General features: G+C 42.3%; 1 protein-coding gene across 1 annotated transcript; it reads left to right on the top strand.

The window, feature by feature from the left end:
* The first annotated feature begins 7,588 nt into the window (after positions 1-7,588).
* tbc1d25 (TBC1 domain family, member 25) lies at positions 7,589-18,621 on the top strand. The gene is made up of 7 exons (XM_074682386.1): positions 7,589-7,740; positions 11,149-11,258; positions 11,355-11,509; positions 12,765-12,892; positions 12,983-13,171; positions 15,416-15,691; positions 16,077-18,621. The coding sequence occupies exons 1-7, from the start codon at positions 7,696-7,698 to the stop codon at positions 17,757-17,759; spliced, it is 2,586 nt and encodes an 861-aa protein (XP_074538487.1). The 5' UTR covers positions 7,589-7,695; the 3' UTR covers positions 17,760-18,621.
* The last annotated feature ends 2,768 nt before the right edge of the window (positions 18,622-21,389 follow it).

Below are 21,389 nucleotides of genomic sequence, written 5' to 3'. Positions count from 1 at the left end.
CAGTCAGCCATCACGTCCTTAAAAGCTGAGCATCAAGCAGCCTGCCAGAAGATGGCGCAGGAGATGACCTCCCTGAGGCAGTTTGCTGCCCATAGAGAGCAGCTATTTGGACAAGAGGTGGAGAAGCTAAACGCTCAGCTCCAGGCCAAGAATAAGGTCCAGAAAGAATATGAGGAGCTTCGAGCCAGGACCAACGCCAGGGAGGAAGAGTTTAAAGCAGCCATACTGGAGGAGAGGAGGACAAACGCTGCTACCAGACGAGAGATGGAGGTCTATAAATCAGCTCACCAGAGGCTCACAGAGAGGCAAATGCTCCTCTCCAAGAGCTTGAATCAGTCTGGAAGCAACCCTGGGGCCTCCTGAAGTCACACAGCCGCAGAGCTGGATGACCTCTCCTCTCCTATCTTCTCCTCTCCTCTCCACCTCCCAAAATCCCTGAGCCTCTCCCTAGATCTCTTTCACTGCACATATTCTGTGCTAACATAGCACGTCAACCCAGAGTACCTGCAGCTTAAAGGGTTGAATCACTTCATTCTCTATGTGGCACTATATGTGGCATCTTCCTGAACATGCATTAAAAAAAAAATACAATGGTTCATTCATATTCCATGTAATGAGTGTTTCCATGTTGTGGTGTGAGGTGTAAAAAGAAGTAAATCTGTTAGTCAGTGGTGTCTATTGTTAGTCATGATAAGTCCTTTCTTTAAAGGTTTCAGCTCCTGTTTCCATTCATAGCAACTTGAACAAGTTCAGTAAAGATCTGAACTTACAGTACAAAGCTGAGGACACATGTTGCATGATTTCCTGTTCACATTACAGACATGTCTCAGAGCACAGGGCTGCCAGCTGCACTAAATAGAGACAGCTACTAAACCAGTCTTACGAGTGTAGCATGTGACCTGAGCCATGTAGCTTTATAAATATTGAAATGATAAAAGAATATTGTAATAGTATGAGCAGGGCCCTGGGTATTTTTATATTTTTGCTAACTGTGTTTACCAGTGTAACTATGTGAAAATTACTGACTTCTTAACCTTTGAGATGTCTAATGAATCTTAAAAATATTGGTGGTGACTACGGTTAGTTGGTTATTGTAAATGTGTGTTTTAATCCTGATAAGAATGATTTTGTAACAGCAATATTACTTCTGTTAAATTTTTTTAAAAAAATAAACGTTTTAAATAGGGCTGTCATTTTAACGCGTTAATTAGATTAATTAATTACACCACAAAATAACGCGTTATAAAAAATAACGCAGATTAATCTGGATCCAAAACCTGCGGGGCGTTCAAAGACGCACTTATTTTCAAATGCCTGGCATTTACAAACCATTTGTCCTACTTGGAAAAGTGGTGATCTCGTCAGATTTTCAAATTTCCGACGGTCCCTGAATGTATCACACCTAACGTCAGCAACATGCTTTAGACCGGGGGAAGCGAGAGTGAGTCCACATCTCGTTTATTCACACGTCCTTTTTGACAATCTGCAGAAAATCAACCGTTTGCTCTAGCTCAATTCTGTAAAAAACTGATAATTCTACACTCTTTACTGCATCAAACAAGCCCTGAATGATTGATATATGTCCTGTATTTAAATCTTAAGAATTCTTTGAAAAGTTCCTTCCATCTTCCTGGTGTCATGTTTCAGCTTGCGGCTACTCTGCACCAATGAGCAACAGTTTGTGTGTTGAGAGCATGTAAGACCGTAAAAACTTCATATACTTTTCTTTGATCCAAGACTTGAATTAAGTGTTTTGTACATAGTTCCTCACAGTTTTTAGCCTTTAGCCCTGGTTCTCCTGACCTCATAGAAGTATAGAAGTTCATATTGCAGTGAAAAATGAGTCCACATCGAGTAAAAATGTGACAGAAGCAAAAACCATCCTAAAAATCAAATCAGCTTATCTTAGGTGCAGGACTGTGTAGATTTTGTAAAGATTGAACCATAAAACTTTTTTCATGTGTTCCTTATGCCTCAGGGTACCTAAAAATGTGTTGTATATATTCCCACCTTATTTTTTAATGTTTTTTTAATGTCTTTTAATGTAATTTTAATGTCCTGGAATTCAAATACTTTATTTTGGGACCTTAAGCAGATATGAGATTAAAATGTGATTAATTAGATTAATTAATTACAAATCCTGTAATTAATTAGATTAATTTTTTTAATCGCCTGACAGCACTAGTTTTAAATAGTGCTGGGCAAGTTAACGCGTTATTTTCGCGTTAACCCGTCAATCTGTTAACGCCATTGAATATTTTATCGCACATTAGTGCATGTTGCTCACATGCTTTTATTTTGTAAATGTCTGTTGCTGACCGCCGTGGAACCGGAAGTGAAATTGGCGGAAAAACACGATGAGTAACCAGAACAAGCATGGAGAAGAGGGGCAATGCCAAGGAACTTAAAGGTGCTCGCCACTTAGTGTATCAGTCCGCGTGCCAGATGTAAACAAACGCAAGTTGTCTGCCAGGACGAAGAGACAGGATGAGAACTAGAGCCTTATTTAGCGGTGTTTTTGTGTGAATGTAACGCGCTGAAAATTCTCTAAATAAAGCGTGAATACAGACTGATATCAGATTTTTTCAGTGGGAGTCTGTTTATTTGTGTTTTTGGTCAAGTAAAATATGGCCCCGTCTGAGTGCAGAGGAAACCGGCAGAGGAGCAGGGAGGGGGTGTTTGGTGCGTGGGCCCTGAGCTTCTGCTGCACAAAAACACTGCTGTAGGGGTCATTTCTGCCCTAAACCTTGTGATAGGACCCAACTTGTTCCATCCCAGAGTATCACTTTAATGCCCTGACAGTGGCAATAAGCTTTAATTTTGTATTTACATTTTGTAATTTTGATTTGCACTAAATATGTGATTTAACTATTACTGTATAACAAGTACTAATTTAGTGTTTGCATGACAGATGTTATGACACTTTCACAATGCGATTAATTATGATTAATCAGGGAAATCATACGATTAATTACAATTAAAAGTTTTAATAGTTGACCAGCCCTAGTTTTAAAGTGAAGTGTTGCAGATACTTCACTTTGAGTTCACATTTTTTTGAATTAGGCAAACTTGAAGCATCCATTAAAACGAGTATTGTTTGCCAAACCAAAATTATCCCAGATAAAATAAAGCATAAAATGAAGTCGCACTTGCACTGTCTAGTAACTCACAGTCCTTCAGTTCTCCTCAGCAGTGAGGATGAAGAGGAGAAGCATGGTGATGGTTAATGGGGAGATGAATGAGGGAGGGCTCACAGAATGGCAGCAAACAGACCAGGATGAAGTAGTAGCTGATGCCGTGGGAGACATCTAACCTCCAGCAGGTCTAACGAGAGCGTCCTGGTTCACTGTGAACACTAACACATCTCTCAGTCTCATATTACTCCTCTAAAGTTCCTTGAACTATCACACTGAGAGCAAAAACTGAGCTAACAACACTAAGACATGCTAACAGTACGCTACGACAACTGCTACGACACAGACAGGGCTCTCAAGTTTTGAGTGCAGACTAGAGTGATTTTTTAATTTATTGACACCAAATCACCTCTTGTGTGTCCTAGACATCCTCTCCCAACTTCCACAGCTCTTAATTTGTTTATAAAAGGTCATAAAAAAACAAAAAAAAACACTGAGACCATGATCAAGGGCTAGTCGCTATAAATGTGCTTTTTTCAACTTGGAATTTCAGTGGCTTTGTCTTTTTTAATTTATGATCAAGAAATCACCTCTTGTGTGTCCTGGACATCCTCTCACAACTTTTACAGAAAAAAAGAGGAACGTTAAAAATGAAACTGTCTTCACCCCGGTAAAAACAAAACATGATGCAGGATACCTCAGGTTGAACTTATCATTTCAGTGAGTGACTAAAAATGACAGGACTGCCTAAATTGAGCCTATGCATCCACTGGCATGTTGTGAGGGTAAATCTGGTGGTACGAGTCAGTCTGCTGCTTTAATTCATCTTTTTGTTGTTGACTAGTCTCCAGAGATTGTGTTACAGTTGGTTCTCGGTCGGTTGTTGGTGATGTCCAATCCTTAATCTGTAGCGGCTTGTCCTGCCTTTCAGGCTTGTATTCCTTTACAAGAGGCTCATTTGCAGCTGCCTCCTTCTTTTTTCCCTTTGTAGGATGCAGGATTTCATAGCATTTGATGCGTTTGAAGTGCTTGGAACATCATGTGGCAGTGGCAGCAAGTGGAGGAGAACACTATTCACTTCAGTGATATTACACTTATCAAATGGAAGGATAGTTTAAGGTTGCCAAACAATGCCAGTCTGGGAATTTCACCCAGAGAATGGTTTATTTTAAACCACTTAAGACACCCAGGTTCGTTAATCTCAAGAGGCCAGAGACGTGCTTCCAATTAAAAAAAAAAAAGTTTTATATAAATGTTAAAAGACAAATTTATAAACACCATTAACACAGTGAGGGAAGGGACCTGATCGGATGCTGAGGCTCACCAGATGGTCAGAGGGGCTAGCGAACAGGAGAGGGATCCACCCAAAACAAAACAAAAATCACCCTTTCACACGTGACACACACACAGGCGTGAGGACCAAATCCCAGGGGAGCACAGCACACAGAAGGGGGGGATACCGCCACCCAATCACCAACACCACCACTGGCCCTCAGCAACTGAAAAGGGAGAAAACAATTCGATAAATCAAAACAATAAAGCAAACAAACAAATAATCTTAATATACTAATTAATCTAAAGTTACTGATTAAACCAAATAATTTACCTAATAGCCCAAATCAACACCTAATCCCAGGTAGATCAAAGAAACTACTTACACTCTCAAAAGAAAGCCCATAAAATACCGCAAAACAACTAAACTACAAATAAAGCTGACCAAAAAGGCTCAACTTAAACTAATCAGACACGCAGGATAAACCTATATATATAAATTAAGACACACAGGGAAAGTGCCCTCATTCACAGCTACACAGCTCTGTCTGCTTCTGCTTTAACTCTCGCAGAGGATGTAGTGCTTCATTTACCACTGCATTCACTTTTTCTACTTGTGTGTTTACTCATAGCATTTGAAACACTGTCGTCTGGATTCACCTCATTCCCACCATTATCATCACAATCATCATTACCATTGAATGCATGTTGTTCAGAACATTTTACCCATCTTTTCATGTCAGCAATTAATTCATCAGTACCAATCATTGGTTGCTCTGAACCATATGTCATGCTTTTCTTTTTCATCATCAGGCAACAGACCCATCAAAGAACCGTGAACGCCTTTTGTTTTATCACACAGATTGATAAGCTCAACAAGAGCATACTACACCTCTGATTTCATTCCACCTTTTTGCATAAGCTCTTGTATCTTTTTTCTCATATTAATGGCCTTATTTAATTTAGCTTTCCTGTCACTCTGCAACCTTTCCAACTTTACAGCATAGGCTGTAGCAGTTAATTTCACAACACATTTTCTTTGTCCCGTTGCGCGCCAGCGCTGTTCACATTAATGTTCGAATCGTCTGGTTGCCCAATAGCCTCCACGAGCCTGTCCGCCGCTTCCCGCACATCCATAACTCAAAGTTTATTCAACGCTACTGAACTGGGACATGAGCACATGACTGTGAGCTGTAATGTTGCAAATGTAAGGACAGATTAAGTTGTGTATACAGATGATTGACTGAGACGTGAAACTGTGCTGCTCAACAAGGTAGGCTAACTACCTATGCTCGGCCTGATAATCAACTCCTGACGCACTTATAATTCTCTGAACCTTCATTCACAGTACTGTTGACAAAAGGACATGCCATGTCAGAGAAAAAGGTCTGTAAAACCTACTGTGCCTGATGAACTACTGACTCAGATTTTTTTAATGATTTATTTCAATGACAGGCAGCTAGACAAGGCTACACCAAAACTTGTTACTGACTGAATGAATGAAGAAATGAAATTGGGTGTGGCTCTGAAATAAGGCGGAGACAGAGAAAAACTGCCAGGTTAGATCCAGACACTCAGGGCTCTAATTTTGTAGACCAGGCGCAAGCACAGGTGCAGGTGCAGGCGCAGGCGCAGGCGCAGGCGCAGGCGCAGGCGCAGGCTCACGCGCAAGCGCAAGCGCAGGCGCAGGCGCAAGCGCACCTGCTCTGCACCGGCCTTGGCCGCACGGACAGGGCGTGACCGGCGCACTTTGCAAGTTACCTGCAGTGCCAAGAGAGGCGCAGTCAAGGCGCAGAGGAGCGCAGAGGAGCGCAGAGGAGCGCAGAGGAGCGCAGAGGTGCGCGTCCATGCCTCCCTCCGCGCAAATGGCAGAGAGGGAGGAGAAAAGCTGTGAGTGGACCCGGAAGTGGAGACGGTCAGAGCCACTGTCCCTACAGCAGGAGAATGGACAGCGGGGCACATTGGAGGACACGAAGCGCGTCACCGTGTGGGCCAGCTACCGGGACAGATGTAATGGTTCCTCACACTACTCACCTTGCCACAGTACCTTTGGGGGGCATTTCCACAAGTACAAATGTTTTACTTTCCCCATGTTCAGGGTCTGTCTTCATTCTGATTGCTCACGTGTTGACTAATCTTTTCAATGCAAAGAAAATAAAACCTTGCTGGCTGGCAGTGGATAGGAGAAACAAGATGGTTAAGATCAGTTATTTGTTCAGATTCCAGTTCATCCCTTAGCTTACAAAACAACCATTCAGACAGCAGACCAAATATTTTAATCGAAATAAAGCAAACACTGTACAGGATTCATATGATGGGAATTACAGTGTTTTTTAAGGGTAGATGCACATTTAGGATAAGAAGAAATGAACAGGCAGACAGGGAGGCAAAGAAGGCCACAAACAACAGCCGAGTAGATAATAGTGGGTTGCAATGGAATAGAGGTGAAGGGAATGGTGAAGATGAGATTGAAAGAAAGGTGGCAAAAACAATGGGATGAAGAAAGAACCAAGAGTACAAAGAAAGGTTGGGGAAAATGAGAAATGTAGGTTTGAATAGGAAAAGTTATTCAATTAAGATTTGAACGCTGCAGGTTAAATTGAACTCTGTTTAAAAGGGCTAAGCATGAAAGTGGGAGGTGTGGAAACTGTGATCAACAGGAAACAGAGGAGCTTGTTGTAATGCAGTGTCAAAGATGTGAATCAAAAAAGGAAAGTTTATTTGTGGTCTCAGGAGAGAAAATGTATGTTTGGATGTTATTGAAATTTCACAGAAAGAGTCAGAGAGCAAGTGTTGCAAATTGTTTTTTCTGTGCCTCAAAAAAACAAAGCTGATAGAGAGAATCAAATTTTGCCGCAATAATATTTATACATTCATTTATTATTGTGTTTTGATAGTTTAAGTGTTAGTATTATATATTCATGTCCACACTCCTAACCAGTAGGTGGCGGAAATGCACCATTTCGTTAAACCAAGAAGAAGAAGAAGAAGGAGGAGGAGGAGGAGGAGGAGGAGGAGAAGAAGAAAGAGAAAGAGAAGAAAAACAAGAAGAAGAAGAACAACAACAAGAAGAAGGAGAAGGAAGAGGAGGAAAATAGAAGAAGAAGTCGAAGAAGCAGCAGCAGAAGAAGGAGAAGGAGAAGGAGGAGGAAGAGGAGGAGGAGGAGGAGGGGGAGCGGGAGGAGCTCTGCTGGTTGTTACTTCCTTTTTCTCAAATCGATCATCATGCCGATTTAGAAGAAAGACAAAAGTCAGGACAACCATCCTGATCCGCAGCGGACCCCTTAAAATGGCCGGAGAGGAGGAGAGGGGGGTGGTTCGTGTTAAAGTAAAGGTAAGATGGACAAACAGGCACCCTGCCAGCGGCTGCTAGTCAGCTAGCCCCCCCTCGTTATCCTGGTTACTGAACTGACTGTTAACATTTACCGCTTGCTATGAAAAAACAAACACATTGACAGGTGAACACACCTGTGAAACTCAGTGTGTGTTTGTGTTTGCTTAGGCCGAGCCTCCACCTCACCTGTCTATTTAACTGCTTTGTTTACCGACTTGAATGTTGTTGTTGTGGATGACTGCGGTCTATGACAGCCGGAGGAGTCAGTAGGTGATAACCTTGTTTCTTGTTTGTGTCAGGCTGTGTGATTAACTTCAAAAACCTATTTTTATTGGCTTATTTCATCCACTTTTATCGACATGTACACTGGTCACAGCAGTGAGCCCTCGCAGACCCTGGCTGACGTCACCTGCCAGTTCAGCATTTACGTGGGTGGACGTGCGCACCAGGGCTCCGTGGCGTCATATGCTACCTGAAGTGGAGGCTTTTAATGGCACTGCTCTGAGAAGGACTCCTGTTTTTCATGTAGTGAATGTAGTCAAAGCGGGTTCAATCAGATGTGAACATCTATTCAATATTATTGAGTTTTAAAATGTGTTATTGTCATTAGGGACATTTTTTGTCCAAATCAATTTGAGAGCAAGAAAATCACACAATGACTGTTGGTCTCATGTTATGCATGCATCTAGGGCTCAGTCCTCTTAACAAACTTAATAAGTGGCAAAGCAGGACACAAATTCCAGAAGGAAAGTATCTCAGTCACCTCCCAGAATTTTAGCTGTATCTGAAAGTGGTGAGCCACATTGCAGAAGCAAGCTTACACACATTGAGGCTTAACAGAGGCTAAGTAAGTAACCTTTATTTGTAAAGCACTTTTCACAGACAAGCGTCACAAAGTGCTTCACATTAAAAACCATTTGATTTAAATACAATAAAATTTAAAAATTAACATCAATATTACTGGCTTTGAAAGCCTGCTTAAAAAAAGAAAGTCTTTAAATGCTTTTTAAAAATCTCTACAGAGTCCAGGGAACGCAGGGACAAAGGGAGTTCATTCCAGAGACAGGGCGCCACCGCTTTGAAGGATCTGTCTCCTCTGGCCTTACTGCAGAAACCATCCGTCCTATTCATCACAGAGTAAAAGTGAAAGGGAAGAAATACAAGATTTCCTTTTTTTAATTTATTGAAGGAGAGCAATCATTTTACAACCAGCATACATTAACTGCTGAAATCAACAACTATAGTGAGCAAAACATGTTTGATATTTTCCCAACATTTTAGCTCTTGAGAGTGTTTTCTTTAAACAACATAACAATCAAACAACAGACCATGGGAAGATTCCATTTTAAATTTGCAAAAATAAAAAAAGGAAACCTAGAGCTAGCCAAAAATAAAATAATAGTTGAAATAAATAAACCGTATCTTCACTCCTTCACTCAAATAAAATCAGGTCTCCCAGGTTTAACATATTCTGTCCATTTCGACCAGATTCTATAAAATGATTCTTTCTGAACCTTTAGAGAACAGCTTCTCCAGAATATAAATTTGATATATTATCTCAATCCAGTCATCAATATTTGGGGTTTCAGCATAGACTGTATGGAACATGGATGGAGCATCCGCAATGTCATCCGTCTGTTCCTAAAACCGTGAAATGAAGCCAATCTGCGGACCCAGCCACATTTGCTATGACACCGGCAGTTTTTTTTTTTTTTTGAGCAGCTACTGGGTGCCCGGCAGTCACGTGACCTGAGCAGTGCCTCTGATTGGAAAATCAAACGATCCATAACTTCTAAACTGCAGAGATAGGAAAGAAATCACTCATCGCACAGTGTGCACCAATAGTGAAATCAGCGCTTTAGAACCAAGCCGTTTTTTTAACCAGGCTGTAAATATGTTTTTTAATGCTGTCAAAGTTAGTTTTTATGGCTGGGTGTGTGCATGACTTCTGAATTATTTAATATATTTGAATTCAGTCACCAGAGTGTAGATTTTGGTTTAGTATCAAGATTTATTGACACACACACACACACACACACACACACATATATATATATATATATATATATATATATATATATATATATATATATATATATATACACATATTTATATAGGGCTATGGTCTGAGAGAGTGATTAGGGCAACGCTCCACTGTTCTACTCTGTAAAGGTGAAAAAATAATCTATTTTAGTGTAGATTACATGAGGTGAAGAGTAGTGGGTATAATCTCGTCTGGATGGAAACATTTCCCTCCAGACATCTATAATGCTTGTCTACTTCATCAGGGCATTAACTTTCTCGCTGATGCCTTTAGGTTCCAAGTTTTCACCTGTAGAATCCATTCCTCCACATATTAACACCCCCTAACATTTTGTTTCTAATATTTCAAATATTTTTTGATAAAAAGCTCATTCACTCCTTGGGGGATAAAGAGACTTGTTAAAATGCCCCCAATTCTATCTATCATTAAGGCAAATCTGCCCTCTTCGTCCTTGAATTCAGAAACATCTTCATATTCTTCATCGTTTGATAGCAGAGTGGCCACACCCCTATGGTGTCTTAACTTGTAAGAAGATAAGTATATGTATTTAAAGCCCATTTTCTTTAATTTAGTGTGTTCAGTGTTGCTCAAATGAGTTTCTTGCAGAAAAGCAATTTGTAATTTGTCTCTCTTTAATTTAGTCAAAGTCTCACTTCTCTTAATTGTATCAAGTATCCCATTCACGTTAAATGAGGCTACTCTTATTGGTCTACCCTGCAGTTAGGTAACTTATTCTCACTTCCCAAACATAAACATAGAAGTCTTCCCTCTCCCTGCAAAAATAACTGGGAGTGAACAATACATGAACATAAGCCAAAAATGAAAGAACACGGCAACGAACCAATATCAAAATAAAGTCTTTGACGTCCACTTCAGGGGTCTCTTTTCTGACCCTGCGTGAGCCTGTATAAAACGGCTCCAAGGGAAAGCCCCTTTTCTGAACTTGGAGGAGGAGGCCCTTATGGAGACTGCAACCAAAATGGTCACATACGGGACCCCTTTTTCAGTGTGTGTGAGTCAAAATTTCATCTGGTCACGCTCGTGCGAGTGCATGTTTTAATACTCCATCTATCATGGGCACTGTACAAGAAATTGTGGTTTGAATTCTCCCTCTCTGTCACTGGCTCAGTCAGTCTCCTCCACCTTAACTCTCGACTATTCTGAGGAGAGAGCGCCGTCTCATACACGCACAGGGCATATGCGCGTCACACACTGAAGACAGAGAGAACTTCACGACGACACGCGTTTCACTATTTTAGAGTCAGCCTTCTCACTTTATGATTCAGCCTGTCATGGCTGAGTCACAGAGTCTTTTTTTTGGTTATTTGTTATTCCTGATGATTTGAAGTTGTGATCTTTTTCAGAAATGTGACGGTACCCTGCCTGTAGAGTTTCGCTCCTTCGCTGTTGATCCTCAGATCACGTCACTGGAGGTCCTGCAGCACATTCTCATCAGAGCTTTTGATCTGAACGGGTGAGAACAGACACACACAAGCTTTCAGAGTTCATCTTATACAGACCCTCAGTTCTGTGTGTGTCAGCAATTCCTTTTGTTTTTTTTTTTAACTAGGAAGCGGAATTTCGGGATCAGTTACCTTTCTCGGGACTGGAGCGGAACAGAAATGTATCTGTCTCTGCTGTCCGACTGGGATTTGGATGTTGCCTTCCTCTCTGCAGCCAAACCTCATCTGCAGCTCAAGATGGATGTCAAACCATCTGAAGACAGTAAGAGCTATGGTTTATCCTGAAATAAACACAACAGAACAGAAGAATGTAGATAAAAGCACAGCGGATGAAGAGCAAAACCTCTGCAGCCTTTGATCACAGAGCACAGAGGCATCTGCAGAAGATATTTACTCTTATTACCATGTTTTTATTGGTTCATATTCAAGCAGGTTATGTTTTGTGTTTACATACAATTACTCATCCACATTTTGTCTGACACATTTACACAGACCTGAAATTGTGCTGTTGTAAATTGTCATAAATTTACTTTAGCCTGGATAGACGGAGATAAGTCTACAGATGTTTTGTCTGAGTCAGAAATGTTTTCATTTGCAGAGATGATAGTAAGTGGTTGACCAAAACCAAGAGGAAAAGGAAAGAAAAATAGGAAGTATACCCATTTTTGTTTATACAGTTCTGGAAATAAAATGTAAATTGATAAAAAAAAAAGAAAAGACAATGATCTTACATTCTTTTTAACTCTGTTCAAACATCGTATAGTCCCAGTTAATCCCACCCTCATGCTGCCTTTCTAAACTTCTTGTATTTCACGATTGGTAGGTACAACTTGATCTTATGTTGTTATTATTTGACTCTTTTTTTTGCTTTTCTCATGTAAGGCTGGTTCAGGAGTCTTCTAAAGTGGTGTGTATCCAAGGTTTTAGATATTAGATAAATGTACAGATTAATTTGGGTACAGTCTGTTCTGTCAGATAATTTTGTGACACTGGGGTACAAACCCTCCTTAAATCTGTCTGCTGAAAAAATGGGACACTTGCTGATTTTTAAGGTGTAATGAAGGCGTAATGTTACATTTGTAAGAATTTAAACTTGTTTTCAAGATTTAGACTCAGACTGTCAGAGAGAGAGGAGAATAGAGCAGAATAGATACTGTGCCTCAAATTACCCAGCCTTGAGGTAAGCTGAAGGGTTTTGGAAAGTGAAACTACACTTTAAAAGAAAAGGGGGGTGAATAGTATTGAAAAGTACTGACCAGGATGTTTCAGATGATGTGATTGTAGCTCCATAAATAGCTTTGAAAGACATTTGAAATGTGTAGCTGCGTGTTGGCTAAAGTTTGGAGGAAGTTTTGTGTCCCAGACCCGTCAGGGGCTGCTTTTCAACCACAAAACTGGAACCAAGCATGAGCACAACACGTCTCAGTGATTGTACAAACACCTGCATGTTTTTGACTGCAGATCGAAACAGTGGTGAAAAGTTCAACTTCAAGCATGTTGTTTTCCTCCACCTGCAGGTCCTGTGATGGAGGACTGGGACATCATCAGTCCCAAAGACGTGATCAGCTCTGAGCAGCTTCTAGCAGAGAGGACCAAGTCTTTGGCCTCTGCAGCTCTTCCCTTCACTCAGTCTCTGCTGTCCCAGGTTTGTTCTTCCTCATCAGTCCTCATCCTCTCTTCACCTCTGTGTCATAGTCGGGTTTTTGCTCATACTGTCTGTTTCTATCATGCTCAGGTGGGCCGTACTCTGACCAAAGTCCAGCAGGCCTTCAGCTGGACATATGGAGAGGAGATTAAACCTTTCAAGCCGCCTCTGAGCGACGCTGAGTTTCACAGTTACCTGAACGGATACGGTCAGCTGACACGACCCGAGGAGCTCAGACTGAGGATCTACCACGGGGGTGTGGAGCCTTCACTGCGCAAGGTGCACTACCTGCATGTTACTGTAATCAAACATCAGTCACATTTTCTTTGGAGGCCCAAATCAGCACATTTAGGTGTTACTGTATGCACTCACTGGCCACTTTATTAGGTACACCTTGCTAGGACCGGGTTGGACCCCTAGACTGTATGTAGAGTGGACAGCTTGGCCCCGCCATTTATCATTGTATGGTTTTGAAGCCAAAATACCCCCGTCACAGGCGCAGCCATTGGGAGCAGTTGTGCAGCCAGAGTCTGTGCAGTAGAGACGTTGAGGGATTCTGAGAGAATCTGAGTGGAGCTGGATGACAAAAATAATTATTATTTTCTTTCTTTCGAGAGTCTAATCACTTCCTGACTCTACCCCCCAACATCTTCTACAATCTCCGAAAAAAATACATGAGAACGGCAGCTGTCAATCACCGTTAAACGTTACGTAAAGCCTCGTTTTTAACCTCGTATAACTAATGAAAACAAAACTTTCCAGAGAAAAAGAGGACTGTTGGCTGCACATCCGTGATGAGAATCTCCTGTTCCACCACAACCCAAAGGAGCTCTATTGGATTGAGATCTGGGGACTGTGGAGGACATTTGAGTACAGGGAACTCATTGTCATGTTGAAGAAAGCAGTCTGAGATGATTCCAGCTTTATGACATGGAGCGTTATCCTGCTGGAAGTAGCCATCAGAAGATGGGTACACTGTGCTCATAAAGGGATGGACATGGTCAGCAACAATACTCAGGTAGGCTGTGGACTTTAAACCATGCTCAGTTGGTACTAAGGGGCCCAAAGTGAGCCAAGAAAATATCCCCCACTCCATTACACCAGCAGCAGCCTGAACCGTTGATACAAGTCAGGATGGATCCATGCTTTCATGTTGTTGACGCCAAATTCTGACCCTACCATCTGAATGTGGAGCAGAAATCCAGACTCATCAGACCAGGCAACGTTTTTCCAATCTTCTATTGTCCAGTTTTGGTGTTGCTGTGTGAATTGTAGCCTCAGTTTCCTGTTCTTAGCTGACAGGAGGGTCACCCGGTGTGGTCTTCTGCTGCTGTAGCCCATCTGCCTCAAGGTTGGACGTGTTGTGTGTTCAGAGATGCTCTTCTGCAGACCTCGGTTGTAACCAGTGGTTATTTGAGTTACTGTTGCCTTTCTATCAGCTCCAACCAGTCTGTCCACTCTCCTCTGACCTCTGGCATCAACAAGGCATTTTGGCTCACAGAACTGCTGCTCACTGGATATTTTCTCTTTTTGGGACCGTTCTCTGTAAACCCTAGAGAGGGTTGTGGGTTAAAATCCCAGTAGATCAGCAGTTTCTGAAATACTCAGACTTCCCCATCTGGCACCAACAACCATGCCACATTCAAAGTCACTTAAGCCCCGTTTCAACTAAGCGGTTCAGTTCGGTATGTCCCGGCACTAGGCATTTTATGGCGTTTCCACTGACCAATCCCGAGACAGACCCCCAAATAACCGAGACAAGCTGCCCCACTTTTTGGCACCCCTCTGTAGGGGTGCGAGACTAAACGGTTTCGATCTCAGAAGGTGAAGCTACAACGCTGCAGATCGCTGTCGAAAGAACAGTCACTTACTGTGTGACAGCAGCTGTATTTCTCCTGGTGGCACACAGCCTTCTCTGAAACAAAGCTTAATTGCGCTTTATATCAAAGAGCCTCATGCCAATCACAGAGAGGACAAAATGCTGGATGTCTTCCATCGTTGCTCTTTGTTAACTCTGTCGCTATTTTCTTCTTCATTGGATTTATTAGGGGGGTGCACTGTGTTGCGCTGCTATGGTGTCACGCTATAATGTTACTGATGCGGCTGTTGGCATCCAGCTTACACGCTGCCTACCACAAGGAGGCATGGTTGGCTGTGGACCAGGCTTAACCGAGCCACCCCACACCTAACCGTATTGATTTAAACTGGATTGCTTGGTGGAAACAGGGCTTAAAATCACCTTTCTCCCCCATTCAGATGCTCAGTTTGAACTGCAACAGATCATCTTGACCATGCCTATATGTCTAAATGCATTGAGTTGCTGCCATGTGATTGGCTGATTAGAAATTTGAGTTAACGAGCAGTTGGAGAGGTGTGGCTAATAAAGTGGCCAGTGAGTGTATGTGGAAAGTGAAGTGGCTGAAAACTGCACTACTGAAACAGAACGCTCTCATGGATAGAATAAGGTCCTTTGAACTGCTCTCCTCAGTTCAAGACTTACTCCTGCACTGCTACTCCTCTCAGGTCGTGTGGCGCTACCTCCTGAACGTCTACCCTGATGGACTGAGCGGACAGGAGAGGATGGACTACATGAAGAGGAAGACGAGGGAGTACGACCAGCTGAAGAGTGAGTGGACGACCCGGGTGGGCTCAGAGGATCTGGAGTTTATCCGTGGGAACGTTCTCAAAGACGTCCTGAGGACAGACCGAGCTCATCCATACTACGCTGGCTCAGAGGACAGCCCTCATCTGACGGCCCTCACCGACCTGCTCACCACATTTGCCATCACTCATCCTCAGGTGGGTGGAGACTCTGGGTTTGGAGATGTGTGAAAACGTATCAACTCCCACCACAGTGAAATAAGAAAGAGTTAGGTCTGATGGTCTAAGCCAGGGATGTCAAACTCGTGCCATGGAGGGCCAAGAGGCTGCAGGTCTTCTTTCCAACCAAGAACTCCACCAGCTGAATTCACTGATTACCTCACCTTCAAGCAGAGAGCAGGGACTAATCAGTGAAACCAGCTGGTGGAGTTCTTGGTTGGAAAGAAAACCTGCAGCCTTTTGGCCCACTATGGCACGAGTTTGACATCCCTGGTCTAAGCCCTTGATCGATTCTTTGCTTCAGCTGCTCTTCCTAAACTCTGCAGACTCTCTCTCTAACTTTGTTGGATGTGTTGTTTTCCAGATTTCATACTGTCAGGGCATGAGTGATATCGCCTCTCCTATACTCGCCGTCATGGACAATGAGGCACACGCCTTCATCTGCTTCTGTGGCATCATGAAGCGCCTGGAGGGGAACTTCAGGCCGGACGGGCAGCTCATGTCTGTGAAGTTCCAGCACCTGAAGCTGCTCCTGCAGTACTCTGACCCTGAGTTCTACTCCTACCTGGTGTCCAAAGGAGCCGACGACCTCTTCTTCTGTTACCGCTGGCTGCTCCTGGAGCTGAAGAGAGAGTTTGCATTTGACGATGCTTTGAGGATGCTGGAGGTGACCTGGAGCTCCCTGCCTCCAGATCCTCCTGAAACTGAAGTAGAGCTTTTGGGGCCGCCGCAGGAGGCTGAGGACACAATCTCCAGCAGAGATAAGGACAAGACTGCGGAGGGCTGCCCACAAGACGATAAGGAACAAAAGGAGAAGCAGCGCAGGCGGCACATGCTGAGGCCGTCCAGAGAAGAACCAAATCTGAGCCAAAATGATGTCCACCTCAATAAGGAAAAGGGAAACGTGGGCAGAGAATGTCAAAGTCCTCAAGCCGTGGAAAAACCTGACACGCAGGCCACTCCATTTGAGAGGCAGACCAGTTTTGGAGAGTTTAAATATTACACGGCCCGGAATGAGGACAGCTTTGATATGGAGGATGCTGAGCCGCCTCAGGACTTGGTGGTTTCTAAGTCTTCAACCAGTATCCACAGCCGCCAGTCCACTGTGGACAGCGAGGAGGACACAGGAGAGAGAACACCTCTTATCAAGAACTGTGAAAACGGTCTGTCTCCCATGTCATCCCCTCCTCTTTTTCCCAGTGGCCTCCCAATCTGGGAAACTGGCCCCTCTGTCTCTCCCACGTCTTCAGCCTCCCCCTCCAGCTGGCCAGACGCTTCGCCAGAGTCTCCTCCCAAATTAACATTTCCATCAGCATCCAACGGGAAAGAGACTTTTGCAAGAACTGTCCAGAAAGTCTTGAGCTCCTCAGCCCAGGTGCTCAGCAGTACGGGGATCAGCTCGCCCACAACGCCCACACTGAAAACATCTGTTGCATCTCCTTCCCACACTCAGAGCCGCTCCCTCCTCTCCTCGCCCATCTTGTCATTTGGGAGAGGCCCCTCGCTGACTGGAAACAGGCTGTCTTCCAGCAACCTCCCCTCACCTGGGAACAAAACCCCCAGCACCACAGCGAACACGCCGGGGTCTTTGAAAGGGGAGACCACCAGCATCAAACCGTGCTCCCTGCCACCTCCTCAGGAGTTTGGGAAAGGGAACCCCTTCATGCTGTTCCTGTGCCTGTCCATCTTGCTTGAGCACAGAGACCACATCATCAAGAACAGCTTTGACTACAACGAGCTGGCCATGCACTTTGACCGGCTCGTGCGGCGCCACAACCTGAGCAGGGTGCTGCAGCGAGCCAAGGCCTTATTTGCTGATTACTTGCAGAGTGAGGTGTGGGACTCAGAGGAAGGGGACGAGGTCAGCTCGGACTCTCCAACAACAGCCACAGCTGCCCCTCACTCTCCCTTTTCCTCCACCATCTCTGCCAGACCCATCTATAGCCCTTTAGCATCACCTCAGGCTTCGTCTCCAAACTCAACCTACAACCTCGCCACCACCATCCCCTCCCCCACAGCTCCTGACGCAGTTTCCCCCTCATCCTGAGCCCCTCAGCCTCCTGGACCCCCCTCTTGTGTAGACTGTACAGAAGAGCTCTTTCAGACAGCCTCCCTCAGTGGACTGAGCTGTTTATGATCTCATTCTGTGTTTCCTTAAAGACAAAAACTCCTTCTGTCTGTAGTCATCCTGCTCATGTATTACCATCAGCCTTTTTGTTTGTCTCAGAAGAAAGCTCTCACTTCCTTTTCTGTCTCTCTGAAGCCATGGACGAGAAGTTAGACCCTGAGGTTAAACCAACAAAAGCCACTTAGTGCATTTACCCTTTGTTGCCCTCCTTATATTCTTTGTTTACAAGCCCATGTTTTTGTTCAATGAGCCACAAAAGTGTCTTAGCAGAAGAGCTCAAGTTCAGTTTCCAAACGTAAAGAAAAGATTCAGCTGCTGATAGGTTGAACGCATCACTTAGAAACATGACATCATATACAAGGTACTCTCCAAACCCTCGTAACCGAGCTGGTCACCATACACCTAAAGGGGAATTACAATTTAATCTCACACATTTCTGGGAATTTCACTGAGAGGCTTCCTAAACGCGTGTTCAGACAGAACAACATGAAGTTAAACGTTAAGTAATGTTAAATGTTAGGTACAGTCATATCCAACAGCCTGTGTCACCCCACTGAAAACATGTACTCTGAGAAGGTGTTTGGTGTGTTTTAGTCAATTCTAGCTGATTAGACTTAATATGAGACACAGTCACCTGAAAGGTTTAGAAAATGACTTAAAGACATGAACGATCTATCAAATGCGATATCAAGAGTTGTATTTCTCTTCCTAAACGGTTCAGGCTCAAATTTGTCTCAAATGTACAGAAGCGTATTGCATTCACTTAAAGAAAAAAAAACAACTCCGGTTTTTTTGAGTAATTTATTATTCAGTTTGTTTTTTGTGGTAATTGATTTTGTTTTTCTGATTAATATTTTTTATTGGGTTTTTTTTTGTTATAAATATTTATGTTTTTATGAGTAATTTTTTTTCTTTTTTTTTTTTTTTTTTTTTTGCGGGATTTCAAAGTGTCTCGATACTTCAGGAAAAAATTAATCCAAAAAACAGGAAAAAAGTAATCTGAAAACTGAAAAAAAATTACTCATAAAAACAGAAATAATTATACCAAAAAACAAACCAATGAAAAAATATTTATCAGAAAAACAAAATTAATTACCACAAAAAATATTCATAAAAACAGAAATAATTATAACAAAAAACAAACCATTAAAAAAATATTTATCAAAAAAACAAAATTTATTTCCACAAAAAACAAACCGAAGAATAAATTACTCTAAAAAACCTGAGTTTTTTTTTTTTCTTCAAGTGAATGCAATATCCTTCCGTACAAATTTCTTGGAATAAGAATTTTTTCTGGTCTTGTCAGGTGAATGTGGCTCATTTTGAGTCTTATTCAATATTTCAAATCAAAAATCAGACAAACGCTTAGACTTTGTTTTTTCAGTGCAGAGAGAGTTTTTAACTACTCCAGGCTCTGTAGAGTCATATACTTGAAGAAAAACTGGGTTTGTTCCGCTCAACCCACGCCTTACCCCCCACGACTCAAAACAAAGCAAAGAACACAAGGTTCAATTAGCTTTGCCCTCTGTCTGAGGTGACTTTAAGAAGCTAATCCTGAATATGCTGGGCATGGATACGCCTCATTTACAGCAGAGAGCGCTAACCTTGACCTGGTGAACTGGTGGTCTTTTTCTCTGAGATTTGGCCCAATCGGTGACTTAGTCTTTGTTTTCACACGGTTGTGAAATGCGTTTTGTTCCATGGTCATTAGCAAATAGTGTGTACGCATCACCTGTGTCTGTTAGTTTTCCTTTTATTCCTCCAAAGTGCTTTTACATCTGAACTTGATGGCCCAGAGGGACCCAGACGAAGAAAGACCACTCATGAGTTTGAAACGTTCCACTCATGATGGATTTTTGAATTTGTGTCCCTTTCTTTAGAGTCTCGTCTTGTTGCAGTGAATGTAATCATTTTCTGACCTTAGAGAAAGAAAACATTCTGAAGCTTTAGTGCTGCTTTAACAGATCTTTGCTTTTCTGAAACAATCCAACATGAATTTTCATTTCTCTCATCAGTGCATTAACGGTGAGATGAGGTTATGAGAGGTCTGATAAGGTGAAGGAGACGTGTGTGACAGGTTTTAAGCTACAGTCAAACTTCAGAGAGCAGAGTTTGATGGGTTGGTGCAATAGATTATTTCACGATAGTAAACCTCAGTCAGAGGTTTGTTCATGTTAGAGTGTCTGATCACGACTGAAACACACCGAGCATTACGCAGGCCAAGTACTGCCCAGATCAGTTGTTTGTCGTTCTGACTGTTCTGGGCTCAAAAAATTCAAACTCCAACCAAACTTTTTCACTTAAAAATGATTCAGTGGTTTATTTTTTTATTTCAGCTCTTTAGTTATCACTGAGGAGGATTTGGGCCACCATAGGACCATTTTTAGATCCAACACTTTTTGTTGCTATTCTTAATCATGTCCCAGAATTCTGCGAGGAAAAAAACAGTCAGATGTCTGAGAACAAATCAAAATTTAAAAATTAAAATAGAAGTACATTTTTTGAAGAAAGTTTGATTCCCAAAGGCATAATAATTTTATTATTAGAGATTTTTGTCAGATTTCCAAGAAAAGGGAAGAATTTAAGGAAAAACTCAAAGTTCTAAGATTAAAGACAGAATTTAACTCTTAACTCAGAAGTTAGAGAAAAAGTCAGAATTTTGTAAAAGGTTGTTTTTTCCTTTTTCATATTTTACAAACAAAAGTTTGATTTCTACCATCAATGTCATGTTTGGCATGGTGTTCTGAATACTGAGGCAAATGTGTGCTGGATCAGTCCCAAGGTGAGACTGCCCCAAACATTCTGTTAAAAGATTCATGTGAGGGTTTAAGAAAGGGACTTGAGTTTTATACACTCAGTAATCAATCTCCTTAAAAGAGATGAATTCATATTGCACTTATTTTTTTCAATTTTGTCAGGACATCATCGTCCCTCACTGAACTTTCTGGGTCTAAAGACATAATTTAGAAACATGACTATGAAGCGTGGCAACAGTTGGGGAGACTTCAGGAGTGCTGAGTACAGGAGTAGCAGAGGTGAAGTGTTTCAATCAGAGGTTGGCGTGAGGGTTTCAAATGCAGCATGGAGAGTGTTTGAGCTGTGACTCCTGAAAGCTGCTGCAGAGCTCACATATGAAGACTGAACATGAGCAAAACACCTCCTCCTCAAAAACACCACTCGTACTTCATCCTCTGAACTCAGAAACAAAAAACAATCTATGCTCAGAAATGGTTTGAGGGGCTGTAAACAGAACCAGTTCTAAAAAAGGTCAGTCTATCAAATGACATAGTTGGCCCAAATCCTCATCCACATGTTGTTGCTGTTACCCAAAGACATGTCTTTATATTTCTGTCAATGATTTTATCTGGCAACATAACACACAGTTTGAGGCATCTATACGTTTTGCACTTTATGTTGTTTCTTGTAAGGAGAATTCATGCTGCATGTTTCATTCTTTTTTTTTTAAGTGGAATATGATGACATACTTGAAATGACCAAAAACAAAACTTTTAGCTTCTGTGTACCTTTTGGCAGGTAAGTGCCTTACCT

This window comes from Halichoeres trimaculatus, unplaced genomic scaffold (genome assembly GCF_033239565.1).
Source record: "Halichoeres trimaculatus isolate MK-OKI-2021-1 unplaced genomic scaffold, fHalTri1.1 fHalTri1_scaffold_11, whole genome shotgun sequence".
In the NCBI taxonomy this organism is placed as follows: Eukaryota; Metazoa; Chordata; class Actinopteri; order Labriformes; family Labridae; genus Halichoeres; species Halichoeres trimaculatus.
This window is presented reverse-complemented; position numbering and strand designations above follow the sequence as displayed.

What these genes read in the sequence shown, in the direction of transcription:
- tbc1d25 (XM_074682386.1), top strand. Translation starts at nt 7,696, where the DNA reads ATGGCCGGAGAGGAGGAGAGGGGGGTGGTTCGTGTTAAAGTAAAG. An exon ending in TGGTTCGTGTTAAAGTAAAG is followed by an intron (nt 7,741 to 11,148) that starts GTAAGATGGACA and finishes GATCTTTTTCAG; the next exon opens with AAATGTGACGGTACCCTGCC. An exon ending in CTCAGTCTCTGCTGTCCCAG is followed by an intron (nt 12,893 to 12,982) that starts GTTTGTTCTTCC and finishes TATCATGCTCAG; the next exon opens with GTGGGCCGTACTCTGACCAA.